Source organism: Sinohyriopsis cumingii, chromosome 1, assembly GCF_028554795.1.
Source record: "Sinohyriopsis cumingii isolate HCF-2022 chromosome 1, ASM2855479v2, whole genome shotgun sequence".
NCBI classification, from domain to species: Eukaryota; Metazoa; Mollusca; class Bivalvia; order Unionida; family Unionidae; genus Sinohyriopsis; species Sinohyriopsis cumingii.
Genome location: NC_142961.1, coordinates 97,348,585 through 97,369,218, shown reverse-complemented (window position 1 = coordinate 97,369,218; position 20,634 = coordinate 97,348,585). Strand labels below are relative to the sequence as shown.

The following is a 20,634-nucleotide window of genomic DNA, read 5'->3' as shown; positions in this document are numbered from 1 at the left end:
CGCATAGGCTTGCCTGTGAACTGTTAAGCAATGTAGTGTATGTTACATTTAACAGCAGTTTTAACCATTTTCCATTTTTGGTACACATCTATTATATGTGGAAAAATTTAAGAGTAAAGTCCGATTGTTATGGCTGTGTAATTATTTTTCATGGAAGAATTTTGTATGTGCTTTAAAATCGAGAGAGAACTCATTCACTGTCATGTCAGTGAGGCTGCTTGACCAGCCGTAGCTGCCATTTCCGATACTCAAAATTTACAAGGTTTTCGTGTGTGTCTACATCACTAAGTCATCTGAATTTGATAATTTATAAAAACTAATTGCTGCCTACATCAATATCAGAGCCTTTACCTAAGTTATTGAATCTTTCATGGTTGTGATTCTAATCGTGAAAATTTCTTACGTACTGAATGAAATCCGTGACCGCCATTTAGGAGAGTGGAGATTACGACCCAGTTACTTTAAATAGCAGATATCAACCAGTGCATAAATAGCGACCACGTGATTTGACGTAATTGTCATTCGCAGAAATGAATGTAGCATCTAATAGGGGGGTTTTCCCTGAAGGTGGTGCTACAAAAACCAGCTCCAAATGGCTGATGTTTACAGCAGGCATCAAAAGGCGCTTCCATGCGAATCTTGTAGAGGCGTCAAAAGGCGCTTCCATGCGAATGGAGTAGAAGCATCCAAAGACGCTTGCATGAGGTAAAGGGTTAATCCAAAGAAATTTTTGCCTCGTTCCAAAATACAGCAAGATTTGATTTTTAGAAGTCTTATTCTATCTACAATGAGCAGGGCCCTGATAATTCAAACAAATACAACACGAAGTAGTGGAAATGGTACATTAGACATCTGTTATAAACATTTGGCAAATCAGGTCTCTGTGAAGACGTTTTACTGTTGGCCACCAGCCAACACTGAAAATGCAGCTAATCTTCTTAATCTGAATACAATTAGAGGTGGGGCAGGTGGAAATGAGTACAATCAATATATAAATGAATTTTTTTCTTTTCACAGGAAGGAGTATAAATGATTTTAAAGTTTTGGAACAGAAGTGCCTACAAACATATAATTTAAAGAAATTCTGATGAAATAATAAATTGCCAACTGTACTTTGATGTTATATTTACATTATGGTTTGTAAGATCGATAATTTAAAATATGATAAAAAGCAGCAAAATTAATTCTGTAAATAAATAAATGCTTGTAATTACTCTAGGACATCTTCTGGGTAATGCTTTCACCTAAAAATGGAGCTAACCTTGAACTGCCATCATCATCATTATTGTTTTCTTCCCATCAGGGGCACAGTGTTAGGTTTGTCCAGCTGTACCTTATATGCACACACACACATGCATGCATGCACTCGCATGCCTGTACAAATATATATTATTTTGTGTGTAGCCATATTAACACAGGTTAACATGTACCTGTGGTTTTCTTGTCACACTCCAGTGTATTTTGCTTAGAGTTATCCCCCTTTACGCAACTAGTCCTGCATAATTTTTAAGAATAGTCTTGAAATTTGGCAGACACTAATGACATCAGGCCAATATGTACATAATCTCACCTTTTTGGTTTGTGCCTCAGCTAAAAAAGAGATAGATTTGTGTGTGTGTTTTTTCTTAATATACTGGTGAATACCATAAACTTTGTACAAGAATGATGCTTTCTTTTCTCCATGACAATGTCATACACTATTGCATGTGTGTGTTCTTCATACACTGGCAAATACCATAAATGTTCTGCATGAATGTTTTATATTTTTTTCTTCAGGTACAGTTTCTGTAGGCTACCTGATTTGTTTTGTTGCTATTAACATGTACAGGTGGGGATTTCACCTAGACTTTTCAGCACAACCATCCAGTCCTCAATACATTGCGCGTAAGTTTCATATTGACTCAGAATAATTAAGCTGTCCATGTCACTAAAAGACCATACAACAGACTTGACAATATTGAACTAAATATCTCATTTACTTGATTTAGACATGATTTCTTTTGAATGCTAAGTTGAAAAACCCTTTGGTAGAATTAAAATATCTTCATTATTGGTTGGGATATAGGATATTCATGTTAACATTGAAGTCCCCTACACTTAAAAATAAGATTCCATAATCATCAAGATGTGCACACTATTAAACTTGTTGGAAAATGTCAAAGTCAGTAAAGGATCAGCATGTGATATTTTTATAATTATGTATGAAAATATGTTGCTTTTTCTAAATTTATGACAGAAAATAGGTTAGCTTATTCCTTTCATACTGTATTTGGAGATAAATAATTTTTTAACTTGCATGTGATTTGCATCAGAATGACTGCCAACAACATAATAAAATGCTTAACAAATGATAACAAAAGAAAATATAATTTTTTGCAGAGTTTAAGGGAACATTCCCTGCTCTTACTGGAATTGCTGCCCTGGCATATTTTGTACAGAATTGTGTGGTATCCATCTTGAGAAATCAAAAATATCCAGAGAATAATGTAAGTAATATTACAATCCTTGATAACACATGTGAATAATGTCCTGAATATGTACATAAACTATTCTATTCCAGCAACTCACCTACAGATGGTCATCCATGCCAAGTTTTTTGTCTAATCTGCATAAGTATGGTGAGATGTAGGTATTCACATGGAACTCTGCATACATTTTCATCCTGAGGTCAGCCATCTTTAATTTTTTTAAATTCTGCTCTGTTTGAAGGGATGTTTGTATTTATATGACACATCAGACACTTTTTAGCTTCATAATTGTAAAAATGGCTGCAGACTTGGCCATCTTAAAAAACTTGTTGTCCTCACTCTTTTTAATTGGATGGTCATCTTTACATAAAGTTTTGACTAAAGGACCTTTTATGACATGTATAACTTTGATCATTATTTATTGATCATGGCTTATGAATATCATAACGGTGACAATTGTATTAAATTTTGATGAAACAAAATACTTTATTATTTCACAGCACTACTGTAAATGAGTTTGGTGATTTACTTCAGGGTCAAGGCCAAAAGTCACTTCTTAGATTTTTGTGCCTCACTGAGCTTGTGAACACAGTGATGTGTACATATACAAGTGTAATTTTGATCAGATGTCTTATTTAATTGTGTTTCATTACAATGATAATCAGCAGAATGACATTGATTTCAACGTAAGTTATCCATGATCATGACTTGGATTTGTATTAGTAATGATTTTGGCAAATGCTGTGACAAGCAAGGATAAATTTATTTTCAAGTATAAATTTATTTTTCAGGATAAAATTATTTTCAAGTATATTTAGAGAATCTTTTTTGGGGTTTGCACCAAGACAATGATATCCCAGTCATTGGGAAACATTTGTTTCCCCTTGTGAGGAAACAGATAATGTAACCATCCAAGAGGGATTTTCTTGTCTTGGTACAAAATTTATATGATAGGCACCAGTACGAAACAGTACAATACTGGGAACAGTTCTTACTAAGTGTGTAGTGACTGAGAAGATTTCTAATTCATGACATTCCTAGAAACTAATATTTTCTGTCCTGGAAATATGGCAAGTGTTGCAGCAGCGGTGGGGGGGGGGCGAACAAGCTCTAATTGGTTCACCTGTATTTCACCAAAATACGACTTCCTGGGGGATCGCAAAATCGTAAAAAAAATTAGATATTCAGAAGACAGCTCCATCGATGACAAATTGGTTTACCTGTTATCGCTGATAGGTTTTTTTTTTCTTCGATGCAACTTAAGGAAAAATGCGCGATTGTCGGTGACGCATTGAGAGCGTCGCCCTCCCTGCTGCTATGAATTAAAAATTGCTATACCAAATGGTGCATTTGGAATCTTACACAGCTAGACTAGCTAGAGAGCGAGAAGAAGCACTTAAGAAATATATCCCTGTAAAAGAGGAGTTCAAAAAAATGTGCAATCGCGGCAGGAAGCGGCAAGTTGAGTATGCAGCGGAAACGGAACAGTTGTTTAAACCTTTTACTGCGGTTACTGGAGAGGTTTTAACTGCTATTACGGGACCTAAGGGGGAACCAGGTGAGAAACAAGAAAGTCTTATTCAGGTATTAAAAGAAACTGCTGAAAAAATAGCTGCCGTGCAACCTCGACTCGGTGAGATACCTAAAGGTAGACAAACTGAAGTTACTGATGCGAAAAAAACCTGCATTTGAACCAATAAAGGAAAATATTAGACTGATTGCAAAATTTAAGGAGGATTTTGTCAAAGATATCATAAATACTGAAATAGAAAAGTTGCCTGAAAAAATATTACCTGGTATACTTGATAAATCTAGTATCTTAAAACCTGGTTTTGAAAAAGTAAATGACACTAATCTTTGAAAATGGATATATCGCATACATAAAAACAGAAAACAAACCAGTGGTAATGAATACAAAGATTTTGATCTAAATGTAAGTAGACTTAAGCAAGAGGATGCGAAACGACAACACACGGAGACAACAAAAGAAGATAAACCTGACAACGGTGCTACTGGCAGTGGTTTAGAGAAAGTGGTTTTATTCCCTGCCCTGATAGTATCGTCAATGATGTTTCGCGATTAGAAGTCCTCATGGGAGGAAAGCGAGCCGGAAATAACTCTCCGGAAATAATTAATGAAGCAGCTGATATTTGTCAGCGATTATTTCAAGGTGGTGTCATGGATGTTAGTATATACTGAGAACTCGTTGATGAGCTCGTTGATGATTACAGCGATTAAACAATAGTAAATAGCATAACATGGTCATATATAACAGACATACACCCATGCAGATCAGAGCAGTAAACTCACAATTACCAATCTATAGAGCAACTTACGGAGACGGACTTGGTGATGTGACTCAAAGATTATTTGCAGAGTTAGCACCAAAATTTGGTCCTCTTGCAAAACAATTATCGATGAAAGCCATTAACGTGGTTGCCGAGAAAGCTCCTGGTACAATTGTTAGTGCTGCTAATAAGGCACTTTTGGCAATCAAAGAAAGACTAGCACGGTTAATAAGACGAAAATCACCACCAGTGAAATTACCAAGCACCGAAATTAAGGCCGCAGATGTCAGTAAGGTAATAAATCAAGCTGCAAATCAGAGACTAGCAGCGTTAATAAATCAGGAATCTGATGCACAAAAAAATATAACAGCGAATTTGATAGCAGGAAGTGGACTTCGTGTGCGACGATGATAATCACCATTTGGAGAAATACGCAACTGTATAAAATGTTCAAATACATATCTGACCCAGCATTTAACATAGATGAGCCGGTCGAGCAAGACAACTCAGTGCGTGATTGTCAATTTTATTCCAATGATGCAGTCAAACCAGATCAACGGGGGCGTATCGAACTTCAAGTTCATGATACAAGTAGATATTTTCTACCCCATGAAGCTTTTACTGAAGTAGAAGGTAAACTTATAAAGGCGGATGGTACTAATTTGCAACACACTGAGCAATGTTTTCAGGACTCAGCAGGAGTTTTTCGTGTAACTCATATCTTTGGATTTTGCAGAGATTTTAGAAGGGTCGTCTTTGGAGCTAGACACACAGTTGTGCTTAACAGAAAAGAAAGTGATAATGATGCGATTTGGCGAGGAGATGGTGTTGATAATGATCTTAATGCTGGCAGAGTAGATATAACAAAACTTTCACTGTGGATGCCGGTATTAACTCCGTCGATCACGGAAGAACCACGATTACTCTCTTTTATGAATCAAGGTGGCAAATCATTGCTATCGTGGTTAACAGTGACTACAGACTCCATCAAAGTTCCATCAGAGGTTTATTTACTTGGCATATAGCATCACAGCAAGGTGTTTCTGCGCCACAACATATTTTTATTGTGCTTCAAGATAAAACCCGATTTAATAACCAGACACAATCCCATATGATATTTGACAAACTTGGCATTACTGATGTTTCGTTGAGAATAAACGGACAACAAGAACCATCCGAAGATATATCATTAAATTTTGACAGTAATCATGTGGCGCGCGCATATAATTGTTGGTTGATGTTTTTGGCGCGTAACACGAATATAGATACTGGGACGCAAATATCACAGTTTGATTTTACAAATCTGTATCCGATTTATTACTTTCCACTGGAGCATCTTGATTTATCCAAGCAATCTGTCGTTGATATACACTTCTGAGCTCATATTAATAATCCGCCGGCTGTTGGTCTCGACCCTGGTTACAGAGCAATCGCGGTCATACTCAGTAACAAGGCAATGTTACTTGAAGGTATTAGTGGCCGAATGAGACTCGTTGATGCACCAGTGGAAAATATGTAAATTAAACATGTTAACAAAAATGGTAGACAATTAGATCAATCGCATTTATTATAAAATGTCATACAGTGACGTTAATGTCACTTTGACTCCTGGTCAGGCGAAAAAATTACAATAAAAAAACGCAAGTGTATGTGGGGCAACGATAACACTAAAACAAGATCAAATCGCTAGCGTTGACAAAAACAAGTTATCGCTGACTAAAACCCAACTAAAACATTTCAATAAAGCAAAACAAGCAAAAACCGGAGTTCAACTTGATTTCGCTCCAAAAGCTATCAAGGATGTGGTTAAAACCGGTGGAATATTTCCACTCCTTGCAGCAATACCAGCACTGATAGCTGCTGCTGACCCAGCTGTCGCAAAAGCAGCCGCGTTGGGAGCTGTTGGGACAGCTGCTGGAATGGCATTAAAGAAAGCAACTGGAAAAGGATATAAAAAAAAATGGAGCGGGTCTAAGACTTCCAGGAGCTCCACCTTCATGGTACCCAAAACGGTTTTAACACAGTATGAAGTGTTGCACACACCGATGTCAAATTTTGATTTGCTTGATGCTGTTAAACAACTTAAAATAAAAAAATTCAGAGGCGTCTTTATGCGAGATCAGTTACCGCAACAATTGAATAATCCAGAAACTGGAATTATTAATCTCGATAACAGCGGTGGTCCAGGAACTCACTGGGTTGCTTACGCGATTGATCCACGTGGAATTATCTATTTCGATTTGTATGGGTTAGCACCGCCAGTTGAACTCCTCAAATACACACGTAGAGTACGAAGTACTACAATTCCCATTCCAGTCTGGTATTCAATGCTACCAACACAAACACTAACCGATCCACCAATATGTGGTCGTGAGGTATTAAATGTTCTTGACGCGTTATCAAAATCAACCAAACCGCCTCACAAAGTCGTGCACGAGTATACCGCGGGCCGATTTAACATTTTAAACAATCCTTAAAGAATAATGGTAGATATTTATGGAAGATCTCTCATCGAAGCAAAGATAAAAAATGCGGTGATGTAGATTTATCAAAATATGCGACCAAAGATGACATCCACAATCTTTTATCGTTATGCGGGATAGACCCAGATGAGGTTGTTATTTTTCAGGACCGACATGGCAAGCTAAAAACCAGCAATATCAAATTGAATGACATAGTTCTCAGGGTTCTTGGAGCTGTCCCGGACAACATTCCTGTGTTTACTGACAGTGGAAAAATCAGAGACTCAAGTATATCGTTTACAACCATCAGAGACAAGATGAAAAAAGTTTTAGCGAATCACTTAAAAAATACCGGTGACATAATGACAGGTGAACTCAGCATGAACGGAAACAAGATAACAGTGTTAAGAGATCCAACATCCCCGGAAGATGCCTCAAACAAACAATATGTTGACGCGCATTTCGCAACCCTAGAAGCATTATTATCAAATCGCCTAAAAAACACTGGTGACACAATGACAGGTGAACTCAACATGAACGGAAATAAAATACTGGTGTTAGCGGATCCAACATCCGACAAAGATGGTGCAAACAAATTATACGTCGACAACGTAGACAATAAATTATCCACATTGAGGGCCGAATACGACGTTCACGTAAACGCGTTTTCAAGACTTTGTAGAAACCTTCAAAAAATTAATGAAACCGCAGAAGAATGTTTTGGTGATCTGCTCACCTTTGACATAAATCTTTCTGATATCAAAACCAACATTGACACTATCAAACAAACACAACAAGATATCGTAAGTGGGATTCCTGAAATTGTTAACACAACCAGTTTGATTAAAATCCCACCTGGAGTCATTCCCAGGCATTTTACCAACATAGTATACACGGTATCATCTGGATTTGCAACACGGTCTAAACAAAATAATACTATCAAATACACTGCAACAGCCACTGGCGTGTATAGGTTTTCTGTGTTCAGTGCTGCAAAATTTGAGATTTTCACAACATATCCCTGGCGACATTCCACCGACAGGTTTTCCAGGGTTGTGACTGTAATAATAAATAGCGGAACCGAAGAAGAGTTTATACTGGAAGCAGCCGATAAGACATTAAATGCAAAATCTTATTGGTGGTGTTTGGAATTTGTAGCTGAAACACCTCAATTGGTTACTGCGTAAAATAATAAATGACCCTAACAGCATCAACAACAACATTAGATGCGCAACAATATAGATACGATCAAGTACGCGAATGGCAATCAGAGTTAAAAACCCTCATCGACAAATACAGCCTAAAAGTAAAAAAATATAAACGACTAGCAGTCATCCTGGATGCGTTAGTATACTCAGTATCTGCGTTAGTTGCATCCACCAGAGTAGTATTATCAGCACTAACACCAGTAACAATCGCAGTAACGATATGCGTCTCTTCATCAACTGCCATCGCAGGGGTTTTTAATATAATCGCGAAAAAAATATCATCATACATGAGCACAAAATTGCACAATTATATCATACAACTAAACACAACAACAGCATACTCAAAATTATCGTCGTTGATATCATCAAGCATTGACGATACAACAATATCAGATTCCGAATTTGCTCTAATGGTTAAGATATACGAAGATTGCACCCGCCATTTAAAAACAACAAAGATAAATAATGACGGAATTATTTCCCGGGTATATCCTCCCCAACGAATTCAAAAAATCCGTCGATGATGTCATTGATGAATATTTTTTCACTACCACCAGCAACTACAGTAATACCTCGAACATTCGCGAGGTTAGGTTCCAGAACCAGTCGCGTATCAGGAGGAATCGCGAATGTTTGGTACGAGTCACTAAAAATGCTAATAAATGCTTATTTCTAGGGTTTAAACCCTAAATATGACCCAAATCATGCTCCCAAAGCACTTTAATTTCATTTAAAAGTTAGCTTAATACATTACCCTTAAAAAGAGAAATAAATGGTTGACGTAAAAATAGAGTACAGTATCGCCTAATGGGTATTTGCCACACTAGCGCATTTACAGTACGGTACATGTATACTAATATTACCCCTATACTAATTTATTGGTTGCCATTTTCTTTTGCACTCACAGTAAGGCAAAACCAAGTAAAGAATGGGACTGTAAACTTAATGACTGACGTTTTCTTTGTCATTGTCAGGAAGGTAAACTGGGTAAACTTCATGTCACAGAAGTCATATAACGAAGGTACAATTCAATAAAATAAAGAAAACATGTATGTAGAGGGTACCAATGACAATTTCGCGAATCCGTGAATTCGCGAATCCAGAAATGGGAATGCACGAGGTATTACTGTATTCTCCGGCACAACAATGACCCAGAAGGAACAGGAAGACATGTATCCCCGGAAATCATAAATATAACCCCTGTGGTCGCGGTCAGTCTTGTGTGTGATGTCATCGATGGCAGCTACAACACAGACATGACAGTATCAAATCAAGCCCAGCAAGGATTTGTTCTTTGTTCATTCACCCCGAAAGAACCACCTGGATATCTGATTGAGCAGGAGCCGATCAATCAGGTTTATTTAAGGTGTTATAATCCACTGTTATCAAGAATAAATTTCAAACTAACAGACCAATCTGGCCACCTTCTGGATTTAAGGCATGAAACACTACATATTTATCTACTTGTGAAATCCTAAGGATTTCTATTGTAAAGGTCTCATCCTAAGGATTTTGTCTTAAGACTTTTATCCTAAAGATTTCTATCGTAAAGATCTCATCCCATGATTTTCAAGGATTTCTATCCTAAAAATCTCATTCAAGAAAAAAAATTTGGACAGTGTGGATATTTCTTTTACTGTCGCCCAGAATTATAAGAAACTTATTTTTTCCTGACAGACCCTGATTTCTAATTAATCAAACAAGTATTATGTAATGTACCACCATATGAAAGTTTTCATAAATAACAAGCAAGCATTTGAAAACTACATCAAAGAGGTGTTTATGCAGTCCCCGGTCAGCACAGTTGATTTAGTTATTAATGTATTCGGTAATGAAGACTTTTTATTAATGCAGGGACAGTTAGATGAACTGCGGCAAAAACGTATTTGTATGATCACATGTGACAGAGATCAGATTTTAAATTACGCGCATTCCTGCATTAAATTTGATCGGCTTAAAGAAATATTATTAAACTCATCAGATGCAGGTCAGATTGATACAAGTGAAAATAACTCGTCAGATTGATGTAGGTAAAAGAAAATCAGATTGATGCAGGTCAGATTGATGTAGGTAAAAAAAAATCGGATTGATGTAGATAAAAAAAATATCAGATTGATGTAGGTAAAAAATATTTATTTTTTACTGTCAGTGCAACCAGACTGACATTCTACTTTCAATTTCATTTCCATATACCTGACTTCCATTTCCGAATCACCTTGATTTTATCAAGGGGTTTAACTCACGATCTGATATAATTTTTCTCAACTGTCTTGCATGAGTATGAATTACCTTCCTGGCTTCGTATTCTTCAGATAATGCCGATCTAATTTTTCGATTGCACAGCAGAGAGGGACAAATTCATCCAGTTGCTGTTCTTCTATTGTAGCTAGTGATTTATATAACTCTGTCTGGATTTTCTTTATAAATTTATACTGAGCAGGTAAAATATGCCGACCTTCCAATTTAACCTCATACAGTGCTTCAAAATCAGACATGATTTTTTTAGGATTTAATTCATCAGATATATTAATTCCATGTTCTTCTAATTTTTTAATAGCAACAATTACATCATTGATATTTTCGTAATTCATTATTTATATAATTATATATTTAAAATAAAAAATAAAAAAAATAAACAGTAGCTATGCTGAGCAGCTGTTGCGCAATCTCCCTGATGAAATCAAGGAGGAGGTAATTCCATCATTGACTTTTACACAATCGCTGTGGAGTTATCTCCGTTATCTGTATCTAACACCAATGGAATATAAGAGAACGAAATCCAGGCATTATGCGAGTATGAAAAGGCCAATTTGGTTATATTTTCTGCAACATATCATACCGCAGCGGTGTTAATACCAAAATATTTACCAGCCGCGTTCATTGACTGAAAAACCATCTCTTTGCCGGTCTCTTCATTGAAGGATTTAACTTGTGTGATAGCTTGCAAGTTAGACAATTTATTATTAAGTTTATTTCCGTCAATATGATCGATCACAAGACCATCTTCGATCTCTCCAGAGAAACACTTGTACACGAAACGATGACAGAGATATCTTTTCTTCCCGGCACCAAACATTAGATAACCAGTATTATTAACAATATCAACTTTTTTTTCAGCCTACAATGCCTAACTATTCCATCATGAGACGCTTCATAATCCTTGATGATAGGGTGTCTGACAAATTCCTGATTCATTTTATATAATAATGTATTTGTCTAATTTATAGTTTGTTTAATTTATAATTTGTCTGAAAACTTAGTTATATAATCGCTCTCACATTTCAGCGCATCATTATTATTTTTTTTGTTATACTATCTTTTAAGTTCCCTGAATCGCTTACTGCTGCTACTTGCGCACAGTTGTGTTTTACCCCTGACTCCAATACCACATCGCAGACACGGTATTGGTCCCAAACTCCCCCTTCGAATACTTTGGGAATGTTCCCCGCAAAATTCTTTTCTGCAGGATTTGTTACAAGGAGTTACAGATCCTACCTTGAGCCACTTGCACTGATTGGTTTGAGACATTATATATATATATATATATATATATATATATATATATATATATATTATTTCTTATTTAAATGTTTGTCTTAAATATAATATGGATGAGTTTGAGAGATTATCTGCAATCAAGCCCTGGAAAGCTTCTAGATTTGATCTTGACAGACTAACCCCTGACTCGCGGAGGCAAGCCCTGACTGGTCTGTTTGATATTATCAGAGATGCCAAAGAAGAATTTCGTAATGATGGAGCATCTCACGTGTGGTCTACATTCAAAATTATACGCAACATTGACAAAGTCAACGTCGATGAAGTCATTGATGCTACAATGAGTGATGCATGAGCGAAAATGATCATCGATTACCTCAATCAGAAATATCATTTCAGAATAAAGTTTATTGTGCAAGCAGATTCCGATACGTGGATTATTCATGATAAACGTGACCCTGTCCTTGCTAATGGAAAAACTGCTCTATTAAGTAAAGATTCCAAACCAGGAATGTTAACTGGGATTGATAAACCATATTACGCTCAAGCGTATCCTGTGACCGTGGTCATTTATGGAATCTATCAGCTAAATGATAGACCCAACATTAATGAACTTACCCCAATGTGATTTTCAAAGCAGAATTGTGTAGCCGAGTGAGTAATGGAACATTTTAAAAATGCGAAGCGTGGAAATGGTTTAACTGATCTGCGATGTGAAAAAATAAACAAATGGACTGAATCAGTTAAGGATACAGGAGCGTCAATAAATGATGTCGCTGAGTTATCAAGTAAATTAAAATTTCCAATGGTAGTAAAAACGTTAACGGGGGAGGTTTTATATGAATCAGTGAATAAGGGAAATGGAACACCAATTGAAATTAATGACCATAACGCTCATGCTTGGACTAACACAGTAACAATATTTCCACAAAATCGTGTTGTGAGATATTATTCGTCAGAGAGCTTTTGGAGTGGAATGTTCGATGCTATCAGCCGGATAAGCGAAAACGACCCCGTGTCAGTGTGGTTGTTTAAAAGTTCCGAATATGGCGAGTATGATCAATTTGTAAGACTTAACGGCGAATTATATCGTAAAGAATCTCTCCATGAAGAAATGAGAAAACTTGCACAGAGATGCACAGAAAATACTGAGCAATTATTAACTAATTGTTTTACAGTTCCGTCAGTTGCTGCCCATGCCAAGAGAGAGAGAAACTCATGGAGGCCAACACACGCTGAGTTCCTTGAAGATGTCCAGAATAGTTGTATCAAATACGGACACGGTGGTTTGTGGAACACCAAGTATAATATCAGCGAGATGATTTCCGTGGACATGATTATGTGTTATCCCGGAAGTTTTCTTGGGATGGGCGAATGTGCTGGATATTTTAAAAGATTTGGTCATCCTTGTCATGAGGTGGTAAGAGTATCAGTTAATGGTCCATTACCTGATTTTGATATGAGAGGATTTGCTCATGTAGTGTCGTTTGAATTCACTATGAATCTTCATGCTATTTGTTATGTTTGGTTTGGCAGACACTTCTCGGAGAAATGTTGGGTGCCAGTAGTGTTATTACGATATATGCTTGGCAGTAAAATATTGATATCATTGGTTGTCAGTGAAGCAATTATATCATATCGGCCGCAGACTTCAGTTTGGTTACCAACACCGGAGCGTATCAGTCTTGATGAAGTCATCGAAGAGTATGCACAGGAATATCCGGACCTGTCTGCAGATGTCATTGTTAATGATGCTCCTAACATTCTTAAGATTAAACTCAACAACAGTGAAAAAACAGCAAAGGATCTCGGTAGAAGAATAATAGGTAAATTTACTCAGGGTGGTGCATATGATCATAAACGGCATCACTCACAATTGATTATGGATGATGTTGAATTAGATTTTATAATTAATGATGCCACTGTGAGAAATATACTTTGTAATTGGGAAGATGCTTACTTGTCTGACGGAACATGGTTGGGCACAGTTGTTAGTTAAATCAATGGAGAATCACCTCAGTACACCCATTTAAGATCTTCGATGCTTGCTTATGTTTCTGTAAATTTGCTATCGATGATGAATAGATTTCCTGACACTGCAGTTAGAGTTGCAATGGATTCATTTTATATCAATAAAAGATATTCAGAATTACTGGCTCGTTTCACAAGCAATGATGAATCATGGAGTTCATAGAGAATAAAAAAGGAAATGTTACATTGTTATTGTGAATCTGCTGATGTTGTGGTTAAAGATAGTTATTGCAAATCAGAATTATCAGAAATGTTGTCGGCGCCGTCTGTGTGTGATCTAGTATCCAGACACAAAACCGTTTATTTGAATGGGCCGGGAGGTTCTGGTAAGACAACTCAAGTGATCGAATTATTTTGACAGAATTCAGATATGATTGTGCTAACACCAACACACAGACTTGCCAGGGAGATGAAACAACGTGGGGTTAATTCTTGTACTTATCACAGCATTTTCAAATACAGCAGTGGTGTGTGGACTCCAGATTGAATGGGAGAGAAATATATTCCAAGGATTAAATTTTGGGACGAAATATGTACGGTACCATTAGAAACATTAAAAACATTTCTCTATTGGTTATTAAAAAAAAATACAGCTGTGATAATGTGTGGCGATCACGGTCAGCCACCTCCGTTTGTTGGACCATCTCCACATGATTGGTTGAAGAATTTTGTTGATTGTTATGAAGTAGTGACTGATGATCACAGATCTCTCGATGCAGAATTAAAAGAATTTAAAACATTAATCAGACTACAACTGAATAAAATTCAATGTGAAATTATGCGCAAGGTGATTTCAGAAACTTCCTTGAACGACTTTTGGAAAACGTGGAAACCAAACGATTTGATAGTGGCAAGTAGAAAGATAGTCAGAGACACACTTCAACAACAGTTATTTCAATTACACAAGAAAAAATTTCCAACACTGCCAGTGCCATTGTGTTATAGACCAGCTGATACGCAGTTACAGAATATCGACGTTGATATACCAGGACAGTCAGGGAGGAAGCAGAATCTTGTGCGAATGATATTATTGCAGTTGATGTCAATGTTGTTGAAAATGCACTGCGCGCCGATAAATCCCCGTGGACATTAGGATACGCAATGACAATTCATTCATCTCAAGGACTATCTCTGATACAGTTGTTTGGATCATTGATGATCGAATTGAGTGGTCAAACTTGGTTTATTTGGCTGTATCCAGAGTCAGAAGAATATCTCAACTACGAAGGATTGTTTTGGATGAGTCAATGGCTGATGAAATTAATAATGAAAACAACAATGATATAATAAGAAAACAATTAACTGGTTACAAACAGAGTGACAAAAAAAATAATCAAGAATTTGACCTTGATGTTGAATTTATCATGACACTGAAACAACAGCAGAATAATCATTGTGCAAGCTGTAATTGTATAATGTTGTGGCAGTATTTGGATAAACATTCAAGACAATTTACCGTAGATAGAAAGGATAATCATCTTGGTCATACACGACAAAATATGATGCTGACCTGTCTTGAATGTAATCGACGTTGGGGTGCTAGTTAAGTGATCTGGGCGGTAATTGTGTGTCCTCGGGAATTACTTGTAATTGTTCATGTGTGAATCCACGTTGAGGAGCAGTCGAATCCAGCCTGTAGATTGCTGGTCTACCAGTAGATCTAGTTATGTTAGATATCTTGTGTGTCGTGATGCTCCAGATAGGATCAGTTGCTCTTTTTTTACCACCTTCAAGTTCACCTGGTTCATATAAATATCTCACAGTGACATCACCCAGTACTGGTTGTGCTGAAAAATCACGTCGTTGTGGTATATGTTTTTTGGTAATTGCGTTAGTAGGATTCATGTTGGTTGTTCGAGTAATTTCATTATTTAATGCAGCTATCACACTTGGTAATCTTGCAACCCATTCGCACGATCTCTTGTCCTGAATAAATTCCTTCGCGTATTGATATCCAAATAACCGCTCAGCAAGAGTTCAATTAAATCGCTCAACAATTGCCTAATCACGGTGAATTTCAGTATGTCCTTGTCTGATGGTGACATTATGTTGCTTCATCAGCGATGATACTGCACCCTGAAATTCTTTGCCAGGATCAGCTTGTAAGAGATGTGGCCATCGTAGACCACCTCGTTGATAAATTCGTTCAAAAGCAGAAGCAACCTCAGATGCTGTTTTAGTCGTTAACGGTTCTGCATCTTTGTATCTACTTGCAACATCAACTACAGTTAGCGCGTACTTGTATGTAATTTGACATCTTTGGATTTTAATAGTATCATGTGGCAGAAATAATATATCAGCCTGATGAACTTCATTAGGAACACTAACATCAAAATGTGCAAAGTGAATTTGTTTAGGCGGTGGTTGGTAAATTTGCCATATTGCCTGTTTGGATAACCAATTTTTAGCAGTATCGCGTGTAACTTTTGCTGCTTCAGCGAGTTTACTAATTGCTGCGCTACCCCTCCAGTATCCTCTTGGGGAATAATAAATTGACTCCATTATAATTAATTACCAGCACCTAGCACTAATTTACCTTTCATTGCGGATTTTAATAACCAACTAGCTAACCTCTCCTTGAAAGATTTATCAGTGATGGAATTTAACACGTGAATTAATTTCACATCCGCGAGATGCCTATCTTGTAGATTTTTACTTTTATAAGCTACATCATGAGCATGACATGCCAATGCGTTTATCGGATACTCACCTGATTTTGGTTGATCTTGGTCATCAAGTCTGATATTAAGTCTGGTTCCAGGACCACAGTAACTATATCCAGGGAGGTGTTTTTCTCCTGGGTATTTAGCCCACAGAGCTCCTTGCAACTTTGTTAATTTTGCTGCGATGTCACCCCCGTGTTGCTTTTTTTTAAACTTGATTTTGACTTTGACTTTGGTTTTGGTTTTGACTTTGGCTTTGGTTTTGGCTTTGACTTTGGTTTTGGTTTTGGCTTTGACTTTGGTTTTGGTTTTGGTTTTTCACCTGACTTGTCAGTGGAAATAAATTTAAATTTCTTTGTATCGCATTGCTCACATTTGCCTGTAACCGCAGATCTATTATTTTTTGTAGTAATGGTTGTTAGATCACTTGTTGGTGTGCGCGCCTTGCATTTCACACAATATAAATCCATATTTATTTTATATTATTCTAATGGAGATCACTGACTTTTCTGCTACAAGAAAACGAGAACCAGTTAAGCATCACGCAGCGCTACCAAATTCTATTCGAATGATTATCATTGGTCCATCTGGGAGTGGTAAGATGCACTTGTTACTTAATTTAATAATGAGGTGGATGAAATGGGATAAATTATATCTGGTGGCTCTATCTGTAGACGATCAGCGTTGCTATGATGTAATAAAAGATTTTAATCAAAGGGCAAAATCGTTAAATGAAAACGGTGATGATGTTGAATTTATTACTGATGTTAATGAAGCACCGAATGTTGATGATATTGATGGGTCAATTAACAATTTAGTTGTTTACGATGATTTAATGCTGGATAAGCAGTCCAATCCAGCTAGGATATTTTCCAGAGGTAGACACAAAAACACTGATATGATTTATGTAACTCAGCGGTATACACAGATCCCTAAAGTGATCAGGGATAACTGTAATATTCTTGCTGTGTTTAACGGAGTTGATACTCACACGTTACGAAATATTCATCAGACCTGGTGCAGCGGTGATATGGACATAAATAAGTTTAGAAATTTGTTTAGTCATGCTAAAATAACCCTGCACAGATTTGTAACAATAAATTTACACGATCCTTGAACACAGTATCGAATCGGGTTAGATAAAAATTTTAATTGAGCAACAGGGAGGGCGATGCTCTCAACGCGTCACCGACAATCGTGCATTTTTCCTTAAGTTGCATTGAAGAAAATAAAACCAATCAGCAATAACAGCTAAACCAATTTGTCATCGACGGACTTGTCTTCTGAATATCACATTTTTTTTTACGTTTTTGCGATCCCCCTGGAAATCGTATTTTGGCGAAATACAGGTGAACCAATTAGAGCTTGTTCGCCCCCCCTGCTGCTGTTGCTATTACTAGTGCAATGATACACTACATGAACGTCTTGTGGAATAGCATATGGACTGATGAAAGAACCACTCTGATTGGTATGTGGAATTTGTTTGCAATGTTTGGTTCCACTGTAGCTGGTTTTAGGGTGTTTGACAAAGTTTGAAGAATGCAGGTCTGACTTGACACATTCTTAATTGTTGCCATTCTTGCATTAGCTCTTGAGAGGGTTTGGATTTTTGTAGCCAGAGATGTGTGCATAGTCAGTGTGTCTGGAAAAGTGTTTTTTGTTCCAGTTCATTCCACCCAGCATCACAAATTGTTTCCTATCTGTAGCTCATTAAATTTTCAAGTTAGCATCATTAAATAAAGCTGAAAGTACCTGATTCATTTTGCATGAATTATTTAAAACTAATTAGCTACTTTTAGTTACATTTAATGATGCTTACCTGATAATTTACTGAATTACAGGTAGGATAAAATTCACCATGCTGTGTGGAATAAACTTGTTTCCAGCATAATCAAAATAGTTCTACTTCATGTGCATGAGTGCATCAGTCTTTCTCAAATGTTTTGTATGGTGTGTTATTAGAGTTGGAGAGACCTTAAGTTACTACATGGTGTGTTATTAGAGTTGGAGAGACCTTAAGTTACTACATGGTGTGTTATTAGAGTTGGAGAGACCTTAAGTTACTACATGGTGTGTTATTAGAGTTGGAGAGACCTTAAGTTACTACATGGTGCATTTATTTTTATTATATATGTGTTGTTGTTGTTTGCTTTTGTAACAACTGTCACTAACAAAAGAATTTTGTTATATATATTTTGTTATATATGTGTTGTTGTTGTTTGATTTTATAATGACTGTCACTAACAACAGAAGACAGCAAGGTTTTATTCTTTTTAAAAGTAGTTTCTAGCACATGGACACCATGACTAACATGACTGGACTGAGATAACCAGACCGAGATAACCAGACTGAGATAAGAAAGGTAAGGTTAGCAAAACAGCTAGATTTCTCTGTCGCATGGGTGACAAATTGATTTACAAAACAAATAGTAGTTATGGATTTTAACCAAACTTTGTATGTGGGGACATCTTGAACGTATCTAAGACAAGTTCATTAATATTCTATCCTTTATTTAAATTCAACGTCAGAGATTATCATTGCCATAAGAATTTTGTACTGCATGTATCTTGTGAACATGTTAACTCATTACTTTTTTTGCCTTATTTGGTATCTTGGTATTTCTCAAGAATGTTTGTATAGTTTTAATACTCACCAATTAAAAGATAAAAAGTAGGGAAGAAACAAATTTGTTGTGCACTTCAATAAAATATTTTTTAGTTAGTTGTAGATTTTTAAATTTGTTTAGAATAAACATCATATTTTTAGATGAACGTATTCCATGCATTTTTTCTCCAGGTGCGGGATCTGTTAATTGCCTATGTTTTGGTAGCCCTGACATATGTGTACATGGGTTTCATGTTCTATGCGGCTTATCCATTAGACAAGAACTGTATAGAAGATGTGAGTAGTATGACAATAACAATCAATCTTGTGTTGTTTGAATACATTTATGTCTGATAAGTACATGCAGTGGAATGTTAATTATCTGTTGATTGATTATTCATATTATTCACTCATATCTACTATCACAATGTCCCACAAAAATTTAAATTTCCAGCTAATTAAAGCAAAATATCAAGATGTTAATGTGCTGGATCAAATCATTGTCTCCTAATTAATAAAAGATTCAGAATTAGTAGAAATTATTCTTCACCAATATATTTCTTCAATCAGATTTGTATGTACATCAGATGACAGCAGAAGAGACAATTAAGTCATGAGTTACATGTATATTTGTATATCTGAGTCTCTGCAAAATTGATATATTTTTCTTGAATTACTTTATCAGTATAGCAAACATAGCCAAAAATATAGAATCTTACACAAATAGTCACATCAGTTAAATTTTATTTTAAAAGTGTCAACTGATTTGTATCTTTTGCAAACATTGGCATTCAAGTTATGCTAGGAATATTTTCAGGGAAAAGTTTTTAATTATGATTTTTTTTCCAGAATCTCCTAAATAACCTGAAGGATACCAACATAATTGCTTTCATAGCACGAATAGGACTGTTTTTCCAAATGATGTGTGTCTTTCCATTACTTTCCTTCATATTTAGGGTCCAGTTTATGCACACATTCTTTGGTACTCTGTGGCCTGGGTAAGATACACTTTCTTAGATTGTGCATTATTTAAGCAAAAGACATATGAGAAAATATGAACTTGTGGTTAAAAGAGTCAATTAAAGAATATTTGCATATTATTATTATTATAATAGCCCCCACCACTATAGAAGCAGGGACATAAAGTAATTGTTGTGTCTGTCCATGCATTTTTCATTCCATTTGGCATGCAATCTTGTTAGTGCAACTAGTCCTGCAGTTTTTGATGGATTACTGTGAAATTTATTTTGGATTAAAGTTAGGAACTTTATCGGTGCGTTGAAACATATGTCATTCTGTACAGTTTAGAAATCAACAAATATTCATGAGATTTCCATTTGTAAAAATACCATATCTGTCTACTAATAAATTTGACATTTTTTGCACTAATATGCTGGCCAACAAAGAGTGGTACT

At 36.2% G+C, this 20,634-nt stretch overlaps 1 protein-coding gene across 5 annotated transcripts in view; it reads left to right on the top strand.

The window, feature by feature from the left end:
* Positions 1 to 20,634, top strand: part of LOC149807402 (neutral amino acid transporter 9-like) — a 107,264-nt gene that overhangs the window by 73,114 nt on the left and 13,516 nt on the right. For 4 of the 5 annotated variants that reach the window (XM_089966376.1, XM_089966384.1, XM_089966362.1 and 1 more), the window contains 4 exons: positions 1,777 to 1,884; positions 2,380 to 2,486; positions 19,412 to 19,516; positions 20,069 to 20,217. In XM_089966376.1, coding sequence (XP_089822502.1) covers positions 1,777 to 1,884; positions 2,380 to 2,486; positions 19,412 to 19,516; positions 20,069 to 20,217 — 469 coding nt within the window. The remainder of the gene's footprint in view (positions 1 to 1,776; positions 1,885 to 2,379; positions 2,487 to 19,411; positions 19,517 to 20,068; positions 20,218 to 20,634) is intronic. The other variant, XM_089966371.1, reaches the window with a different exon arrangement.